The sequence below is a fragment of the Ictidomys tridecemlineatus genome, chromosome X (genome assembly GCF_052094955.1).
Source record: "Ictidomys tridecemlineatus isolate mIctTri1 chromosome X, mIctTri1.hap1, whole genome shotgun sequence".
Taxonomy (NCBI): Eukaryota; Metazoa; Chordata; class Mammalia; order Rodentia; family Sciuridae; genus Ictidomys; species Ictidomys tridecemlineatus.
The window spans coordinates 87,170,342-87,190,808 of NC_135493.1; the positions used below are offsets into that span (position 1 = coordinate 87,170,342).

Genomic DNA, 20,467 nt, shown 5'->3' on the forward strand with positions numbered 1-20,467 from the left:
GCAAGGCCCCAGGTTTAATGCTTAGTACTGAAAAAAAAACAGTCACATAGACTAAGCATAATGACTGTATCCAACAAAGTGCTTCCCTTCCTTCTGCTTATGTCTCTGCACTTACCTGGAATGTCTCCCTTTCTGATGGTTTCTTATTCAGATTCTGCCTGCCCTTTAGCTCAAAGTTCACGTCCTTTCTAGACTCTTACCCTATCAATCTAGTCTGAAGTGATCTCCTTTTCTTCTTAACAGCAATTTCTATCTGAACAATCCATTTAATGATCACATGCCACCCTGCAAAACCTCCTTTATTGCTTTCTTTAAAAAAAAAAAAGTATTGCTAATCAGTTGCTCATATATGTGTCTTTTCTCCAGTTTTAGACTGTACAGTCCTCAAGGGCAAGGTTTCTATCTTAGAGTTTGCCACAGCCCCCAGAGTGCCTACCTTGAGTGGCAATATGGTCTCTTTCACATTCTGTGTATGTCAAAATGAACCCCATGATTATGTATAGTATAATGCACTTAACAAAAAAAAAAACCTCTATTGATAATGTAGTGGAACAGTGGCAGCCTGTTATGAAGGACATGGAAAAATGCTGTCTGAGGTAGGCCCTAAGTGCTTACTGAGCAATTTAGTCCTCTGGTAGTAAATAGGGAAACTGAGTCTTGCAGAGGCACAATAAAGTTTCTGACATGATATGGCTGGTATGTGGCACTGCCAGGATTTTCACCAAAGATCCTTTTTCTTATGCCAGTCTGCTTTAGTTGTCCACAAAAGTCTGTCCATGTGATACACCTTTCTCTTTGATGATAACAACAAAGATGTGACTCTATTGAGATTTTCATACCAACCAAGTATTTCAGTGACCTCTGCACCTGTACCTTACCTCCTGACAATCAGCTTGAGGATCCGGAAGGAGCCTTTGATGAGGATGAGAGCTTCTTGGCGGGAGCCATACAATGGAGTGCCATTGATATTCACCAGCTCATCACCAGTCCTCATCTTCTGGGACAAGGCTGCCTTGCCTCCATCTTCAATCTGTGTTGCAGAGAACAAAATAGAAAGCAGGTGGTGAGGGGACTTCCTCCCCATAATTCTACTTCTTGGTTCCTCCCAATCTTGGAACTACAGGTAGGATAGGGAATGGCTCCAGGAAGCTTCTGGGAGCAGCTGAGTTGATCATAGGCAATTATTTACTGAAAGAAACGCTTGGGCAAACCTTTAAAGAAGGAGTCAACTCAGAAATAATGCAATCCCTGCCTGGAGGAATGAACAGTCCATCTGGAAAAACAAACACTTCTAAGCCGTGTGTGGAGTGCACATGTGTAATCCTAGCAGCTTGGGAGGCTGAGGCAGGAGGATTGTGAGTTCAAAGCCAGCCTTAGCAATTTAGCAAGGCCCTAAGCAACTCAAAGATACCCTGTCTCTAAATAAAATATAAAAACAGCTGGGGATATGGCTCAGTGGTTAAGCACCCCTGGGTTCAATCCCTGGTACAAAACAAAACAAAAATAAACCCTGCTTCTAAAACAGAAAATGACATTTGGAAAGAACCCCAGAGTATGGCTAAAGTAGAAACATGGCACTGAAAAATGCACACAAAATTAGAACCAGATGAGATAGGCTTCAATGAAATTTGGCAAGTCCTTTCCTATCTTTGGGAAGGCTTTGAAGTCTGATAAACTTGACTTTGAATTCTGACCCTACAACTTTATAGCTGTGTGATACTAAGCAAGTTACCTAACACCTCTGTGTTTCAATTGCCTCATGTGTGACGTGTAGATAATAAGAATACCTACCTCACAGAGGGGTTAGTATTGGAAGTGTCTGAGAGCATTAAGTCTTTACAAAATATGATCTAAGATTATTATAATAAGTGGGTTGACTAAAGCCCTTGAAGGTGGCTCCCAGCTGAACATTCTGCAAATGCACTTGCAAATTCAAAATATATGACGTAGGTATGAACAATGCAGCTGCTCATTTATCTACATCTATTCAAATGTCTAGCATAGTGCTTCCAATCCTGGCACATGTAGGCATTCAGTAAAAACTGGGAATATGGGTATTTATTGTTCTACCATAGCCCACAGATTTCCATGGACCAATCTCAATGAAAAGGTTGTCAAGCCAGGGCCAATGAAAGCAAAGCCAGAAGTAATAGTTATTTGGGTAGGCAAAAGCAAAGTAGGATGTCCCCCAAGTTTTCTTGCTATGGCTAATTTTATATGTAACATTCCTTTTAACACAAAGATGACTTCTGCCTATTACAGTATCAATTCCGTTCATGGTGAAAGCAGACATATATTTATTAACTCATCCCTCAAGTATTTAGTGAGCTTTTATTATGCATAGAACAACATACAAAGTGCTAGAGATACAGAAATAAACTCTTAGCCTCAGAATTACTGTCTAAAGTTTATGGAGATGGTCGGGTAAAATAAAATCCAAAAAGGAGCTAAAGATGATTAAGTCAAACAGCCCTTAGGGGAAAGTTTATTTTAAAGGGGGCAACTAGGGCTCATCTTCACTGAAGGTGGTATTACACTTACTTCTACTCTTGTTCTAACTTTCCTGTCAGTCTTCTGTAGCATGTCCCCAGTCTATCCTCATACCCTGGAAGTTAGAATATTGCTGAGTTTTAGGTTGGCCAGCTCATGTGTAATTTGGCAGATAAGATCTGAGTGTAGAGAAAAATGCTAATTCAGGATTTTTAAACCCCCATCAAATAAATTGAACTTCTGGGTTAAATCACAGACTTGTTCAATGTATTACTGCTAACCCAACATTTTAAAAAAATTAACCTTTGTCTGAAAAATCATAGGTTGACTATGTGACATTAAAGACCTATTTGAAGACATATATGTATGGCCCAGTTTCCAGTACAAAGATAGATAAAGATATATATATCTTTATATATAGAGAGATATATGTGTACATACATATATGGAAATACACACACACACACACACACACACACACACACACACCTGGGCCTGGGCTATATATGTATATATATATATATATAGATAGATAGATAGATAGATAGATAGATAGATATAGATATAGATATAGATATATAGATATATAGATATAGATATACATATGTATATATATACATATATATGTATGTATAGCTTTGTGTGTATATATACATAAATATATCTATATATACACATACATTATATATATATATATATCTCACACATCTGGGAGATATATATATATATATATATATATATAATATATACACATACATGCATATATGTATATATGTGTATATGTTTGTATGTATACAACACGTATTGTTGTTCTGGCACCTGGGCCACGAAAACAAAAGCAAGCCAATATTGGTAAATGGGGAACAACTCTCAGCAAATTAATTAGGATTATACTCTTACTTCCATTGCCACTATCAGTGTTACTTCACAGACACTGCTGCCTGCTGGGAGAAAAAAAATAAAGGGTAAAGGAAAGCAAAGTGCGGTACTTGAATTTCATAAGTTCTATTTGAATGACTCATTACTTTGGCATCCACAGAAGGCCCTCAGCATCAGGCAGAACTTTCAACATGGATCAGCCATTTGAAAGGGCTTCCTGAGGCTAACAAAGAACCATAAACAGAAGTCTAACTAATGAATGCTAATAGATTTTCCCTGTTGATGTACATTAGCCTTAATTCACTCTTACCCATTTTTTTTTATTCATACAACTCAATTATCCATATTACTGTTACTCATAACAAGTCTTTCCTTCAATATGTATTGATATTAAGTACTGCCTTTGGTTAATTAAGCACTAGGTTACATCAGCAAGATCTCTGTTTATTCTCGGCCAGAAAATGAAAGAGGGAAACCTTTTAAACTAAAATGCTTAATTATTGCTGCGGTGAAAGCTCAGACAGTTGCTTTCCCTACTGCCACTTTAGCTGCCACTACCTGAGATCTTGCAGAAATTCACTCTTGAATTATAGCCACAGGTGGACAGTGCCCCTTTTTCTGTTCCATGGCCCTTCTCAGTCACCAGCAGCATCTTCCTCAGGATGGATATGTTGAGTATACTCATGCTTCTCTAGTACAAGCATGAGCCAGCAAATTTGGGGTACTCAGCACAATCCCAGAGTCCAGAGGATCCAGATCAGGAATGAGACTCCATTTGGTGGGAGATCCCTAGGAACTATATACCACAAGCTAGCCCTTTTCCACATTAGGGTATTTATTGAGTTGTACAAATGACTCCATACTCCTCCAGGCTTTTGAGTCCACTTTTACTGCTCACTAGTCTCTCCACCCCCCCCCTTCCTGTTACTGTTTGGCCTTCTGACAACTAGTTCTCCAGGTCAGTGGCTCACCACACATTTGTTTATATGGAAAACAAAGCAGATGTTCATGTTTCTAGCAAGGAAAAAAGAAAGGAAAGAAAGAACAAATAGCAGGGGAAGAGGGAGGGAAAGAAGGTATATAAATATAGATATGGATACAGAAACTGATATAGATATTTCTATAAAAGGTTTTATTTTCCCCTTCGCACCACTCTCTAACTCTGGCTGGGGCCCAGGAAAGGTGTGAATCAACTCACTTGTTGAAATTAACATACCCTGCTTGTAGGGCTGTGTAATATCATATGATGCTGTCAGTTCAGTGAGGCTGGTCAATTTTCCAGCCCTTCCTGAATCAAACCTTCAGGGTGGCTATCCTGTTTCATTTGAAGTGCTGTGACTTCTCAGATTAGACCCAGATGCACTAGATTGTCAGTATAAACACATAGCACAAAGCTCAATGTAAACGATGGTTAACTTTTGCGTCATTTTGGATTATCCAAGTGATCACTGGGCTAGCAGTGAGTGACCCAAGTAAATGAAAATTGATTGCATTGAGGGCACAGAACCAAAAGCCAGATGGTGTCTGGAAGGCTGGAAAGAGATGACTGACCTTGGACAAGTCCCTTTCCACTCTCAAAGCCTCTCTTACCCTTACTGGTAAAACACAGGGGCCTGACTAGATGATCTCTTGGGGGCACTGACAGCTCTATGCCTTTGCAGTTCTGACATTCAGTGACCTGTGAACAGTTAGCAAAGTCATGCATTATCCTGCTGCTGACACAGATAATCCGGGATTTTCTCCCCATTGTACTTTGCTTTTACCCGTGTTTCACTCCTTCAAAACTGACTAATTAACATCCATCTCTCAACTCCCCTAGGTCTTTATCCATTGTTTCAGAGTGGTCCACCAAGGTTGGAACACTTAATAAGGCATGTTTGGAACAATGAGAGAAAAAGATTCTTGAAGCTCCATTTTGTGCTAATGAGCTGGTGATTTGGAAATTTTTGATGGGTCTTCAATGAAGCATGAAGTACTCTGACGGCTGTCAACAAAGTGACAAGTTGGCCCCTTGAGAGTAAAGGCAAAGAAAAATGGGCTTAGCAGCATTTACTGGCTTCTTAGTAGCTTTTATTTTATCAGATACAAGCAGATACTTGCCTGGTCTTTAGAATAACCTTGGAAGATATGCAAAAGAAAAGGAAAGAAATATCAGATCAGGTTTAAATTTTAAAAATGCTTTTAGTACAAGGAACACCAGTTGCAATAATAACCAACAGGTATTTAATAGTTATTACACCAGTGTAAGGGTAGCATTAAAAATCAATGACATGATATTTCTGCTTCCTACTAGAAATTTGTCAGAAAAAGTAAGAATCAACTGAAACTTTCTTTGTCAGTTTTCAGAGGCTCTGGCCAAATTACCAGCCCATACACCTACCTCTACAAGCTTGTTTTTCATGTAAAAAGGCAAATAGCATAATTGTTAATTGATGTAGAAAAAGTTCACCCAGAGTATTACAGATCTATTGCTTAAAAAGTGTGAGTGGGTGTGTGCATGTGTGTCCTCTGAGTGCCTTTTTAGCATTTTTGAAAGACTTTCAAGTTTTTAATACTACTCTAAAAACATGTTCAACAATTTAGCCTTTTCTTGGAAATCAATAAAGAGAAAATGTAGAGATAGGGATAAGATGGTTTGGGGAAGTTTAACTGTTAGAAGTAGGATCATGAGAGAATGGATAAAGACCTTTCTCTTTCAGAAATTTAATGGAAAATCTTGAGTGAACCACAGACAGGGTGTGGGGAGTGGGGGGTCATCTGTTTCTGATCTGTCCTGTCTCGTCTGTTGGTATATCTTAGAATCTCTTCATGCTAGCAGAGATTAATCGGGGTGCCCTGAAAAGGGGAGATACGGGCTTTTAAACCCCTGCAATCTCCTTGCCATGGTTTTCAACACTTTGATTCCAGGTTGTAGACACTGGCTGCCCTGACTTGTCTCTGTAAGCAACTCCCTCCCTTTAAAAAAATCCCTCTCAAATTTCCCTTTAAAGCACTCTAGGTTAAAAAAAAAAAAAAAGACAAGAAGCTCTGTTGCTCCTAATCTTCCCTACTTTACTCTAGCTTCCCAAAAGGCAAAACAGAAAACAAAAATGACCTCTTAAATAAACAAGAATTCAAAAACAATAGCTAATGAAAAAGATGTGAGTAGGCCTAGATTAAAGCAGTAATCCTGCATGTAGATAGAGCGAGGAGAGAGTATGTAGATGGATACAGAAGGAGAAGCCATTCTTTCCTCTACCAGCTAAGATGTCCACATCCTACAAGGAGATGCCCCAGAGTGTAAAACTCTGGGGATCAGGCCCAAGAACTCCTTTGCCCTTGAGCCACTGGAACTTTCATTGGCCCACAGCATGACCTACCCACAGACAGCACCTTCCTCTCCAGCTGCTTAATCACCATCTAGTTTACTAATCCTCACAACAAAGGCCCTCAAAGCTCTGAATCATTAAATTTCCCTGGGGATTAACCCAAGTCAAATTCTAAGCATCTTTGCCAAAAACTCAGTCAGCCCAGAGCCAAGCTCAACTCTAGGAATTTGGTGATGAGGGAAAAGGAGCCAAAAGCACTGTCCCTAAGTCAGCAACCAAAGGCAAGTTTGTCTTTGCTCCTACCAAATCACATAGTCCTGTGGTCTCCATAAGCCAGGCAAGGGGACACAAAAGTAAATGCAGGGCTTCTTCTATGGTTCACAGTAGTGTTCATTGGAGTCCTGTTTTATATTTTGTCAACTCTAGCCATTTGTTTACCCTAAAGCCTTCTGCTGATATTAATGTTGTCAGTGTTTGTCACAAATATCAGTCTTTGGTGGTTTAGGACAATAGTATCCAGAGTAGGGTATATATATTCCAGGCTATGCACATGATCTATTGGCACCACGATCCATTGGAACTTCCATTTGTCTAAAAATTTTTAAATTAAACTTTATTAATATTTGCTATCATTAGAATAAAATTCTCCATAAATAATAAACAGACATATATACATATATATGGAATACATGTTCATGTTCAAAACATTTTTACTGACCATAAACTTTTACTAAAAAATTGGCCAGATCATAGACCAAAATGAGAGGGCTAAAATCATAATGCTTTCGTTTTAACTCTCATTCATTTTTGGCACTGGGGATTGAATTCAAGGGTGCTTTACCACTGAGCTACACCCCCTAGTCCTTTTTATTTGTTTATTTTATGTTTGACACAGGGTCTTGCTAAGTTGCTGAGGGCCTCACTAAGTTGCTGAGGCTGGCCTGGAACTTTCAGTCCTCCTGCCTCAGCCTCCTGAATTGCTGTGGGATATAGGAGGAAGCTACCACACTTGGCCCCAATAATACTTTTAGAGGAAAACATAGCAGCATATCTTTGTGACCTTGCTGTTGGACAGAGATATCTTGGGCCAGATGCAAAAGATAGTAACCATAAAAGATATATTGGCTCATCTAACCAAAAAATACCTAATTAAGATTGTCACTAAACAAAAGAATGAAAAGATAGTTTTTGTCTATTATAAATAAAGTTGCTATGGACAAGCAAATCTTTTTTAGACTCAGGCGCTTCTTTCTCTTGGGTATCCCTAAGTGTGGAATTGCTGCATCCTGGAGGAATGGTACACACAGTGGTACATGTCTGTAATCCCAGCTACTTGGGGGGCTGAGGCAAGATGATTGTAGGTTTATGCCAGCCTAGGCATCTTAGTGAGACCCTGTCATGGTTTTTTTTTTTTTTTTGTATCAGAGATTGAAATCAGGGGTCATTAACCACTGAAACATATCCGCAACCCTTTTTATTGTTTTCGTTTTAATTTTGAGATGGAATCTCACTGAGTTGCTGAGGCTGGCTTTGAACTTGAGATACTCCTGCCTCAGTCTTCCATGCCACTGGGATTATAGACATGTGCCACCATGCCCAGTCTCCATGAAAATTTAAAAAAATTTATAAAGGGTTGGTGCTGGGACTCAGTGGTAGAGTGCTTGTCTAGCATGTGTGAGGCACTGCATTCTATTCTCAGCACCACATAAAAATAAATAAATAAATGGCTCCTCATCAACTAATAAAATATTTTTTTAAAAAAAGTGAAAAGTCAAGCCAAAGAATGGGAAAATATTTGTAATAAATATATCTGACAAAGGACTTATACTCAGAATATGAAAAGAACTACAAATCAATAAGAGAAAGACCAATAGCCAATTAACAGTTGGCAGAAGATTTGAATAAGCACTCCATAAAGAAGGTAGCCAAATGCTCAATAAGCATATGAAAAGGTGCCCAATATAATTTTTCATCAAGGAAATGCAATTTTAAATCATAGTAAAATATCATTACCTATCCACCAGAATGTCTAAAATTACAAAGAGTATTGGCAAGAATGTAAAGCAATTTGAACTCTACATTGCTGGCAGGAGTATAAAATGATACAACAACTCTGGACTGTATACTTCCTCCAGGATATAGCAATTCCACACTTAGGGATACCCAAGAGAAAGAAGCGCCTGAATCTAAAAGAGATTTGCTTGTCCATAGCAACTTTATTTATAATTGACAAAAACTAGGAATAACCCACTTGTCCATCAAAACATACATGTACACAAAGTGGCATACATACTATACAGCAATTTAAAAAACCCAAAATAATATGCATGCAACAAAATGCAAGACTCTCTAAAATATGTTGCCGGGCATGGTGGCACATGTCTGTGATTCCAGCAGCTCAGGAGGCTGTGGCAAGTGGATCACTAGTTTAAGGCCAGCCTCAGCAAATGAGTGAAGCTCTAAGCAACTTAGTGGGATCCTGTCTCAAAGTACAAAATAAAAAGGGCTGAGGATGTGGCTCAGTGGTTAAGTGCCTGTGGGTTCAATCCCAAGTACCAAAAATTAATAATTAAAAATAAATAAATAAAATATTATGTTGACTGAAAAAAGACAAGACTGTAGTATGATTCCATAGTTTAGGAATATCAAGAACAGAAAAAAATTGATGTTGAAAAAGCTAAGAAGTAGTCAACTATGACCAGGGTAGACTGATTGTAGAGGTCCATGAGGAATTTTTAAGGGATCACTGGTTACATGGGAATTTACACTAAAACTTCATTGAGATCTGTGCATTTTACTGTCTATAACTAATTTCTGAATTGAAGAAAGAATTTAAACAACAAAGTCCTCTATACTATGTAGATTATATTTCTGCAAGGCAAAGCATTTCCCTTCAAGATAAACCTCCACAATAGGACTCTCACCATTTCTCTCTACTTTGAGACAGTATTCACCCCACCCCTCCCCACAAGGTGGAAGCTTTCAGTAAGAAGCAAAAATGAAGATCAGCACTTCATTTGCTTTACCTGCCAACCAGTAAAGGTCAAAAGTTTTGTTTTGAATCTCCAACCACTCTCTATCTTGACACAGCCTAAACACAGAATCAGTCCTCGCCCAACGTTGGAGCCATGTACTGCGGCTCCTCCTGTCTATCCCAGATACGGCTCTTTCAGAGTTCCTGACACCCAATTCTACAAGCTGAACTTCATCAGGCCATTGTCACACAAGCAACTAACTATCCCGGGCATCCTTACTGTCCCCTTAGTGCCTGTGCTTCTTGGCTGTCAAATAAGATTGGACCTTTAGTGCTACAAGTGATCAAAGAATCTTACAAAGCTGATAGTGGGGGTTCAGGGTGACTGCAGTGGATGAAAGCCAAGGAGAGGTTAGGCAGAATGCTAGGGTCTTTGCTCCTGACTTCCAGAGGCAGCTGTCGGCAACAGAGTTCACTATAAGCAACCATGATATGCTCTTTCGAATAGGGTTAAAACAGTCTAGGGCAAACCAGAAAGCCCATAATGCCCTCTAGCATGAGCACAGCACTGGATGTTGACATAGTGGGTGAGCCTAAGAGGCTGAAAGAGCAACAGTCTCTTACAAAGCATCCAATATAACAACCCTGTCGGCTGGGAATGTAGCTCATTCTTGACGAGCCTGTGCAAAGCCCTGGGTTTCATCCCCCACATGCACACGATGTGCACTTGTGCACGCATGTATACACACACACACACACACACACACACACACACACACACACACACACCCCAGAAAAAAAATCCTATAAAGAGGACATATCAATTCACTGGCATTTTTGAACTGTGCATAATGCCCAAATTAAAACAAGAATGCGTGTTAAATCCCACTGGATTACTAGAGAGAGATGCAAGTAATACTGCTTGGATTAATATAATCTTTATTTCTCCAGTATCAACCCATTGTTGATTTGAAAACTATCCTTCAAGTTGATCAAAACCGTCGTTTTAATTTGCCAGTTGGCTGTGAATGAGTTAGATACAGCCTTCCAGCCCAAGAGGATGTGATTAACTATCTGGAATCTGAACTATCCCAAAGCCAGGTTCACTGAATAACTCATTACTGGTTCCCTGAAGCCATTTATTTATAACCCATTATGCAAAAAGCCAAAGACAGTTTCTAAAGAGTGCACATATCCAACATTAGTCACTTCTGACTGGAAAAGAACCAATGCACTGAACACCCTTCAGGGGAGGGGGGATAAAAAGGCTGCCTGTGGAAATCACTAGCCTGCTCTGTTGCCTGGAAACTGCTTGTCCACCTTCCTAGGTACCCGTGTCCCTCCACCAGATGTGGATGAAGGGAGATTAGGCTTGATTTCTATTTCCCAGAGATAGGCGCCCACGTTCCAGTCCCAGAACATTGTTTGCCCCTGTCCAGGCCCTTTTACCACAGTAATGATTTGAATCTCTGGTCTTCACTTTGCTCTTGATCAGTGGAAAATGAAAAAAGAAAAGAGGCTTTTAACTTCCTCCCATCCTTCAGAATGACTAATACCAAAGCAAACAGCTCCCACAGAAATAACCTACCAAGGCAAAGACAATAACAGTGATGTCCTTTACTGACCCCAGGACAGATCCACCTTGAAATTAAGTGCCCACGGCAGGCTGGGGCTGTAGCTCAGTGGTAGAGCGCTTACCTAGCATGCGTGATGCACTGGGTTCGATTTTCAGCACTGCATAAAAATAAATTAAATAAAGGTCCATCGATAACTAAAAAAATATTCTAAAAAAGAAAGAAAGGGCCACTGTTGCTGCTGCTTTCACATCGTGCTGCAGATCTGGGAATAAGTGAGCCATCCCCCTGTCTGTTCCAAGCATCCTGTTTACATGGTGACAGAAAAATGGAGCACCATCTCTTTCCCGCTTAGCAAGACCCTTAGCAAGACGTGTCAAATAACAAAATAAAACTGAGCTTCCACAAATGGGGGGAGAGAGAGAGAGAGAGAGAGAGAGAGAGAGAGAGAGAGAGAGAGAGAGAGAGAGAGAGAAGGAGGAGGAGGAGGAAAGATGCACTCAGTTGTTTATATGTTAACGGGGAGGGGGGGATAGGGACTTTTATAGTAGAGATCATTTTCCCCTTCCAATGCCAGGATTAGCTTGAGAAACAAATGAAGGAGGGGTGATGTGCATGTGAATTAAAGACCTGGGTGAGCAGTGCAGAAGCCATTCAGAAAGGTATCAGACTTGCTGTTTTAGACTACGCCTGGGTGAAAAGTGAGAACTTGATTTTTAACTCCTGTCCCTGCTCACTCCCACTTCCCTAACCTCAAACACAAGAGTAGAGCCCTGCCCCTTGTCCTAGGATGGTGGACTCTCTCTGACAGCAGGCTGCACAAATGTTGGCACTGAGGGTCTTCTTCACAGCAACATCAGTCTGCTGCTTTTCCTCCTCCACCAAACAAATCTTCCTCAGCCCTCTCTAATCACCACACCTCTGTATGTGTTTTCTCCTCCACCAAACAAATCTTCCTCAGCCCTCTCTAATCACCACACCTCTGTATGTGTTTTCTCCTCCACGTATGCCTCTCTTCTGAGCTTGCCTGTTTTTCTATGCTGGGATAGAACCCAGGACCTTGTGCAACGTAGGCAAGCACTCTACTACTGAGCTACACCCCCAGCCCTATGCTTGCCTTCTCTACCTCTTCCTACTCCCCCACACGCCTCTGTCCTCTCCCCTGCCTCTAGTCCTTCTCCCTAAGTCTCCTTTGGGCAGGCTTCAACCTCCCCTCTCATTAAGATCTGGCACTCACGTTCACTAATTAAATCAGACAGGCCGAGGAATGATTCTTGCAATGTCAAAAGCAGCAGGTCAGAAGCTCTACATGATCTGGCCATGCATGCCTTATTGACCTCCTTTTCCTCAATCCTCTACCCCTACACCTCCACCCTCCACACACTGAAGTCAGATTGAAATTTCTCTTCTTCAGAAAGATCAAGCCCATCTCCATTTCAGGACCTTTTCACTTGCTGTTGTCAGAGCTGAGAATATTCTTCTTCTAGATTCTTATGTAGTTCAGTTTATCATTCATGTCTCAGCTCAAATTTGCCTTCCCTGACTTTCTCTCTTTCCCCCATCCTTGTCTCCATCACTCTCTATCACATTACCTCCATCATAAAAATGTATCACCATTTTGTATGATCTTGTTTATTTCTACATGTTTCCTTCTCTCGGGATACTTCAATTGTAATGGGGGACATAGTCATCATAGCTCTATCACTGGCATCCAGGGAAAAATATCTGTAGTTGCTCAATAAATATTTGTTGAAATTAGAATTAGAAGGGATCACAGAATATTATCCTATCTGCTTGCCTGATTCTGGACAAGTAACACATTTTTCACTTTGTTGATAAAATAAATGAGGTTCAGAAATGTTACACAACTTGCCCAAGATAGAATAATTATTAGGTCTATGCAGCCATGACAAAGCCTTTCACTTTCCCATGGGTATATGGCTCTTCATGATCCTTGATTAGCAATGCAAAGAAGTTCTTGCAGAAGAATTACCTGAATATTTTTTAAAAGCATTGTTATTATTGGCTCAGAATATTCTAGAATAATTATCCTTAGGCTAAATATTCTCTGCTTGTCAGAAGGTGCCCAGAGGTAAGGAATGAAGCCTTTAAGGAACCTTAGATGCATGGCAATAATACCTTGTGCCCAGATATGATTCTCCTTAGTTGTTAACATTCCGAGTCTTAGGAAGTTAATTTAAAACACACACAAGCCCTTACAAACAGACCATGAACACTGGGAGATTTAACTACTCCCAGCAGCTGGGAATTCAAAGTAACATATACTCCACCTTCCTGTGTACAGACATTACAACAGGCCCTTTCAGTCTACCATCCCTGAAAACTTTAAGAGCAAATCCAGATGATGGGCATAAACCAGATTCGAAACTGATTGCTTGGCCAGTTTCCTCAGATGCCTAAAAACGTGTGTGGCTGTGTGGGTGTCAGAGGGGACCCTCCGTGGTGTTTGAACAAGAGTTTGCCTTGACCTTACTTCTTGGAACTACAATTCCCTTCTTAAAGACTATTGATTCACTGGATTTAGAGTTTATACCTTCGTGATTTAATGTTTATACCTTTGTGAGGCTTTCCATATAAACAAATTCACAAGTCAGAAAAAAAAATCCTTTGTCATGCCAGGTTTCCTGATTTGGGGTTTGGAAAATATGGCCACCACAGCACAGCTGAAACAAAAATAGTCTAAATATCTGTAGTGTGCATTCAGCACTAATGGACAATAAGTGATAGTGAAGTTTTGTCAGGTCTGATTCAGATTACCTGTGGCTGCTGTGAATTATATGGAATTACACCGAGTTTAATGGTTCTCTGGCAATTTGCCTTGGCCCAGAGCCAAGGCAGCTAATGCTTCAATCAAACTGCTCTCTACCCCCACCCCAAGAGTTTCTGTTCCTAAGTCTGAGTGCATCTGTGATGAAGCCTTCAATGACACTGTCATACAAAGGCCAAAGCACCCCCCACAACCCCCAGAGGTCTCTTTCTCTTCTTTCTCTATGGTGTGGTGTGTTAACTGCTCCTGTAGCTTTGCTGAGACAAACTACCTGGCTAGCCATTATGAAGAGAAGAGTTTTTTTTTTTTTAAGGTTTGATTAAAACAGAAGAGCCAAAAGTGAAAAGATGAGAACAAGACAAATATCTGTTGGCGCTATCCTTTTCATCTGCAGTATCATCAGCTAAACCAACTCATCTTGATCCGCAGGAGCCCTGGAACTACCCTGCAGCTCAACAGAGGTAAGACAGCAGCCCTCCTGAGAAGGAATGCATTCCCCACTAAGGGCAGGGAAAACTGACTGACAAGGATGATCCCATTGCATGTCGAGTTACACCCCTCACCCTCTTTTAGGAACCCAACTAGCCCTGAGGCTGGGATTCTGCCTCAGCTTGCTGGCATCGCTTACACAGGGTTAGGACAGTGGAAAAAGGCCAAGTGCACAAACAAAGGCCAGAAAAGTCCTCAGCAAACTTGCAAAAGAGGCATGTGCAACTGTGAGATGTGATCAATTCTGGGCCAACACACACACACACACACACACACACACACACACACACACGTGTTTCTCTCTCTCTCTCTCTCTCTCTCTCTCTCTCTCTCTCTCTCTCTCTCTCTCTATCAGTCCCTGTTCACCCCCGTCCCCCACAATCTCTCCTAAAATCTCCAGAGGCGTCTCAGCACTAGCACCTCCTGCTCTTTGACTAAGGTGACTCTTAACTGATTCCAAAGTCCCATTTACTGGCTCTACTAGGGAGAAAACTCATTTTAAGAGACTAGCTGCCATCGAACCAGCGGGAGGGAAGGGCAGAAACCACAGGATTCCTACTCTGCACTGATTGCCACTAACTCATTTCAGCTGCTAAGGGGAGGCCCTGTTGGGGGAGCCGGGAGAGGAAATGGGTTCCATGTACAGTCCACTTTAAATTGCTCACAATTGCATGCTCGAAAATAGTCTCCACTAAACATTTAGCATGCCCATTAGCGCCAGCCATAAAGCTTTAGGCTTTGCTACACTGTTCGCCCAGATTGCCTGAGCCGCTTCCCTATGGCAAAGATGATTAAACGGCTGGCAAGTCAGATCCACGCAGGAAGGATAAAGGAGCCACAAGGATGGTTAAACCTGGACCCAGGAAGGATGGTTAATATGACTTTTAAGCACATAAAGGACTTACAGGGTAAGAACCAGCTGTTCTCAATTTTGATTGAAAGCAGAGCAAAGGCAAAGAAATTGCAATTGCAATGAGAGAGGTTGATGTTAGTAAGAAGGAAGAACTTCCTGCCAAGGACAGTAGGTAAATATTCGACCGAGTGGTAGGTCAATGAAGGCTATGGTATTTCTTTCTTTGGAGTGGCTCTTCTGTTGGGCTATGTCTGTGTGGTCCTCCCAGAGCATGGGGGAAGGAAGAAAGAGCAGAAGTTACAGGTCCAATTCAGGCTCTTTCAGCAGCCAGAATCTCTTCTTTGTAACATTCCAGAGTCTGTAAAAAGGATCAGTGAGACACAAAGAAAGAAGAAACAAGCAGCCTGCTGCTGATCTCACAAGTTGAGATTCACCCCACCTCCCTAGCCTTCTCTATGACACAAGTTTTTGTCATGGTCCCCGCAATATCAAGAAAGAAAGTAAAGACTTGCTTTTGGCTCCCTGGGGTCCCTAAGCCATGCATATGGGAACAATATTTTCTGAACCCAAAAGCAGGGCATGGTCTGACAATTATATTTATGGGGACAAGAGGATAGAATATGTGAAATCAGAGCTGTCCTGGGAAATCTGGGACGTATGGTATTCATAGCCACATATTATCTTTTTCTGAGGGGTCCCAACACAGGAGGGAGTTAATTAAAACTGTGCCATGTGGTTTGGGGCCTGGGTTCTTTCCTTGTCTGCAGCAGATCAGTCAGGACTGTGGAAAGCTAGGGCTGTAATAAGCCCAATGCAAACTGAAATTCCTTTTTGCACAAGTTGGAGAAAGGGGTAGTTGATGTATCCTTCCTAGCATTCCTCCACTCTAAAATGTATCGAGAGGGCTGGGGCTGGGGCTCAGTGGTAGAGCGCTCGCTCGCCTAGCATGCATGAGGCACTGGGTTTGATTCTCAGTATCACATAAAAATAAAAGATATTGTGTCCACTTAAAACTAAAATATTAATATTACAAAAAGAAAATATAGCAAGAGCTAAGGGGCAATGTTTGTTCTCTCTTACCACAAATATTGCCATAGGTTATAGAGGGACAATATATAATTGGATTCAAGGGATTCCATTCATTCACTCTTTTCTTAAGGCAGTGGTTCTCAAAGTACAGGACTTGGACTGGCAGCATTAGCATTTCCAGGAATTTTTTTTTTAGAAATGTAAATTATCAGGACCTCCTTTAGGCCTACTGAATCACAAACTCTGGTGGAGGGGTCAGCCATCTGTGTTTTAATCCTTCCAGGTGATTCTACTGATTGTCAAGTGTTAAAATCCTTGGATTACATGTCCACCTGGTAATGTTCACATTGCCAACCAGCAATGCCACTAACTGAAAGATCAGAATCACAGGTATATTTGGTAAGGGCAGGTATTCACCCATCATTCTCTCTGTCAACTCAGCCTACAATCTCTCTCAACATCCCTGGATCATGGAATCATCTGACTTTTACTGCATTCCAAATTATAGTTGGCCCTCCATAGCCATAGGTTCCATATCAGTGAATTCAACCATCTGTGGATCCAAAATAATTTGGGAGGGCTGGGGATGTGGCCCAGTGGTAGAGTACTTGCAGAGCATTCATGAAATCCTGAGTTCAACCCCCAGCACTGCAAATAATAATGGGGGGGTTGTATTCATCATGTACAGACTTTCACTTTGTCATTATTACCTAAACAATATGGTATAACAACTATTTACACAGCATTTACAGTGTACTAGGTATTATAAGTAATCTAGAGATGATTTAAAGTACATAGGAGGATATGCATAGGTTACATGTAAATACTACTCCATTTTATATATAAAAAATGAGCATCTGTGGCTTTTAATATCTGTTGGGTGGGGGGTGGTTCTGGACCCAGACCTTCATGGATACCAATGTACAAAAGACCTTTCAGGTTCCTCATCTAAATGCTATTAAGTCACATACATTCCTTTGAGTGTTCTGTTAATCTTAACATGATGACTACATCTCACTCTGAAAACCAATCCAGGAATATTTAATGTATGGCATCATTTTTAGGTGGTGCTGGGGATTGAACCCAGGGCCTTGTGCATGCTAGGAAAGCACTCTACCAATGAGCTATATTCCCAGCCCACCAGCAGCATTATTTTTAACCTTTAAACACACAGAGCTGAAAGGCATGTGCTTTCCCAGCTGAAAAGAACAGCCACTTAATGCTAGCCCTTATGCCTTAACTAACATTAAATCACAATGAAATAAAACAATTATCCACGGTTTCACTTCTGTTTAAAGTGATAAAGTTAATTACTATAATCAACAGGTAACCTTTCACAAATGTCTGCTTAAAAGGAAGCAGGAAACACTTCCAGGTGAGATTTATCAAAGTGAAGGGCACTGAGGAGCAAATCTTGTTATATGCCACCTGGTTCTCTCTGAGAGCACCAATCAAGGAAGGAAAAGAGATCTCATTACATACAGTCCCTATGTTAGAATTGCTGACGTCTGAATGCCACGCCAGCTTCTGGCTCAGTTAGGGAAGTCACACATCATGGGTAAAATCAACACAGGAAGGAAATGTCTGGGGTGATGGCAATGTTCTATATATTGATAGAGATTTGGGACACACTGATGCATGCTGTGTCAAAACTCACCCAATGGGCTGGTCGAGGTGGCATACACCTGTAATTCCAGTAACTCAGAAGGCTGAGGCAGAAGGATTACAAGTATGAGGCCAACCTCATCAACTTAGCAAGTCCTTAGCTTAGGCAACTTAGCGAGACCCTGTCTCAAAATAAAAAGACAATAAAATAAAAAGAATTGGGGATGTGGCTCATGCGTTAAGCATTTCTGGGTTCAACAATCCCTGGTACCAAAAAGAAAAAGAAAAACCTCATCATTCACTTAATACTTGTGTATTTCATTATCTGTAAATTTTGCTTCAAAAAAACTGAACACTTTTTTTTTGTAGTGGGGATTTAACCCAGGGCTGCTTTACCACTGAGTCATATCCCCAGCTGTTTTTATTTTTTTATTTTGAGACAGGGTCTTGCTAAATCGCTCAGGGCCTTGCTAAATTGCTGAGGCTGGCCTTGAACTTTCTATCCTCCTGCCTCAGCCCCCAGAGTCACTGGGATTACAGGCCTGAACCACCATGCCCAGCAACACTGAACTTTAGTGATAAACATGCTGAAATTTTTATGAGGACCTGAACTGCTGTTTTCAATTTACTTAGAAATGTGTCAGAAAACAATAGGCACTGATGGATGGAGAAAGGAAATCAATAGATGAAGAGATCTGTGATAAAGCAAATAATAGTGAAATATTAACAGAATCTAGGGGCTGAGTATATGAGTATTTAACATAAAATCCTTTCAGTATTTCTATATATTTGAAATATTTTATTATAAAGTGTCAGAAGCATAAACAAGAAAAGCAACCATTTGGTTTAATAAGACAGAACTTTCATTCACTTATTCATTTCTCAAACAATATGTATGGACTAGTTCAAATACTGACTATACTATTGAATAGCAGCATGATCTTGGGCGAGTTACTTCATCTGTGCAGCACCTATTTATCTGCTAAATGGGGAGAATAAGGCCTATCCCACAAGGTGGCCATTGTTGGAATTACATTTAAATTGTTGAGCATTTAATGAAAGCTATCTTGAGTAGGGAACTCTCAATAAAGTGCTCTTATTCATGTCCTGTTGGAATGCACAGGTCTGAGCCATGGAAATCCTTTTGTGTGAGCTTCAGCTTAATTGCTGAGTACTTTTTTTTTTTTATTGGAAATTGTTTCCAGCTTGGCCAAGACCTTGGCTTATGGTGTATGTACAGCATTCAAATGTTTCTACTGACTCCCTGACATTCAGTGAAAGCACTCAAGTTTGGTTTGCAAAATCCCCTTCACAAACAAACATAAAACCAGAAGGAAATTTTTTGAAAGAAATGTAAAGCAAAATTGAAGAAAAAGAGTGAAGCTGGATTGTGGTCTAAGGTAGCTCTCTCTACATTCAACATTCATTGGAATCCGCCAGAATGCTTGATCCTCAGTTCTCTCTCTCTCTCTCTCTCTCTCTCTCTCTCTCTCTCTCTCTCTCTCTCTCTCTCTCTCTCTCCACACACACACACACACACACTTTCTCCCATAGCTCTGGCATCTTTTGCATTTTTGAAATGATTCCCAACAACAAAAAAAGGGGAGCCTACAATTTGGAAAACATGCTCATTCCCTTGTGGATTTCCTTTTCAGTTCATTTCCTAAAATCTGTATTTTTCCCCTTAATGTGGATCTCATCATTCATTAACTGGTGTGAGAGACGTGAAGCATTCCCTTTTTTAAAAATCAGGATGATGCTCCTCTGTCAGTAGTCACGTTTAGCTTTGATAAGTCCCCTAGCTGGTTAAGGGTAACAGAGAAACTGGCTGTGTCCTCCAGAAAAATACTATCAAAGTTTGGGCCCAAGGAAGCAACTTAAGGGCAGGCAGGTGGGTACCTGCTTCAGGTATCTGGGTAAAGCCCAGAAACTGCCAAAGAGCAGAAACTCCCCAAATGGGCTCAGGACAGCTAAGCTCTATGTAGCACACACAGGAAGCCATGCCCACAAAGAACAGCCAACTTTTTCATGATCAAATCAAATCAGGATGTAATTAAGGCATTATAGGGGGCAGAGAACCTGGAGAAGCAAAGATGTCTTACATGAAAGCAATATTAAGCCAAGTTTTGTCACTTGACCTCAACACCTACTATTGAGATTGGCTTCACAGATTAGAGGCTACAGACTCTCTCCCCTACCCTCACTATTCAGGCCCTGTGCAGCTTAGAGAACTCATAGGGTTAATGAAAATAGCACTTGAGAATACTAAAGTATTGCTTTCTATTTAAAGAATATTTGCCATTTTAAAAAATACAATTTAACCCTTTATAACTTGAACTTTAATTGACAATGTTAGATGGCAACACCAGACAGGGGATTGCAACTTTCAATATAATAGGATATGAGAGACTCCATTGCTAAATAACGTTTTCTGAAAAAGTTAGTACATGTGCCTTAAACCAATTTTTAGAGTCCTGG

General features: G+C 40.7%; 1 protein-coding gene across 2 annotated transcripts in view; it reads right to left on the reverse strand.

Moving 5' to 3' along the window:
* The window catches only part of Shroom4 (shroom family member 4), a 208,701-nt gene that overhangs the window by 96,572 nt on the left and 91,662 nt on the right, over nucleotides 1-20,467 (reverse strand). Inside the window, exon 2 of one of the 2 annotated variants that reach the window (XM_040280777.2) lies at nucleotides 879-1,030. The exons of the other annotated variant lie outside the window; for it this stretch is intronic. Within the exon in view, the coding sequence (XP_040136711.2) occupies nucleotides 879-1,030 (152 nt within the window). The remainder of the gene's footprint in view (nucleotides 1-878; nucleotides 1,031-20,467) is intronic. 2 annotated transcript variants of the gene reach the window in all.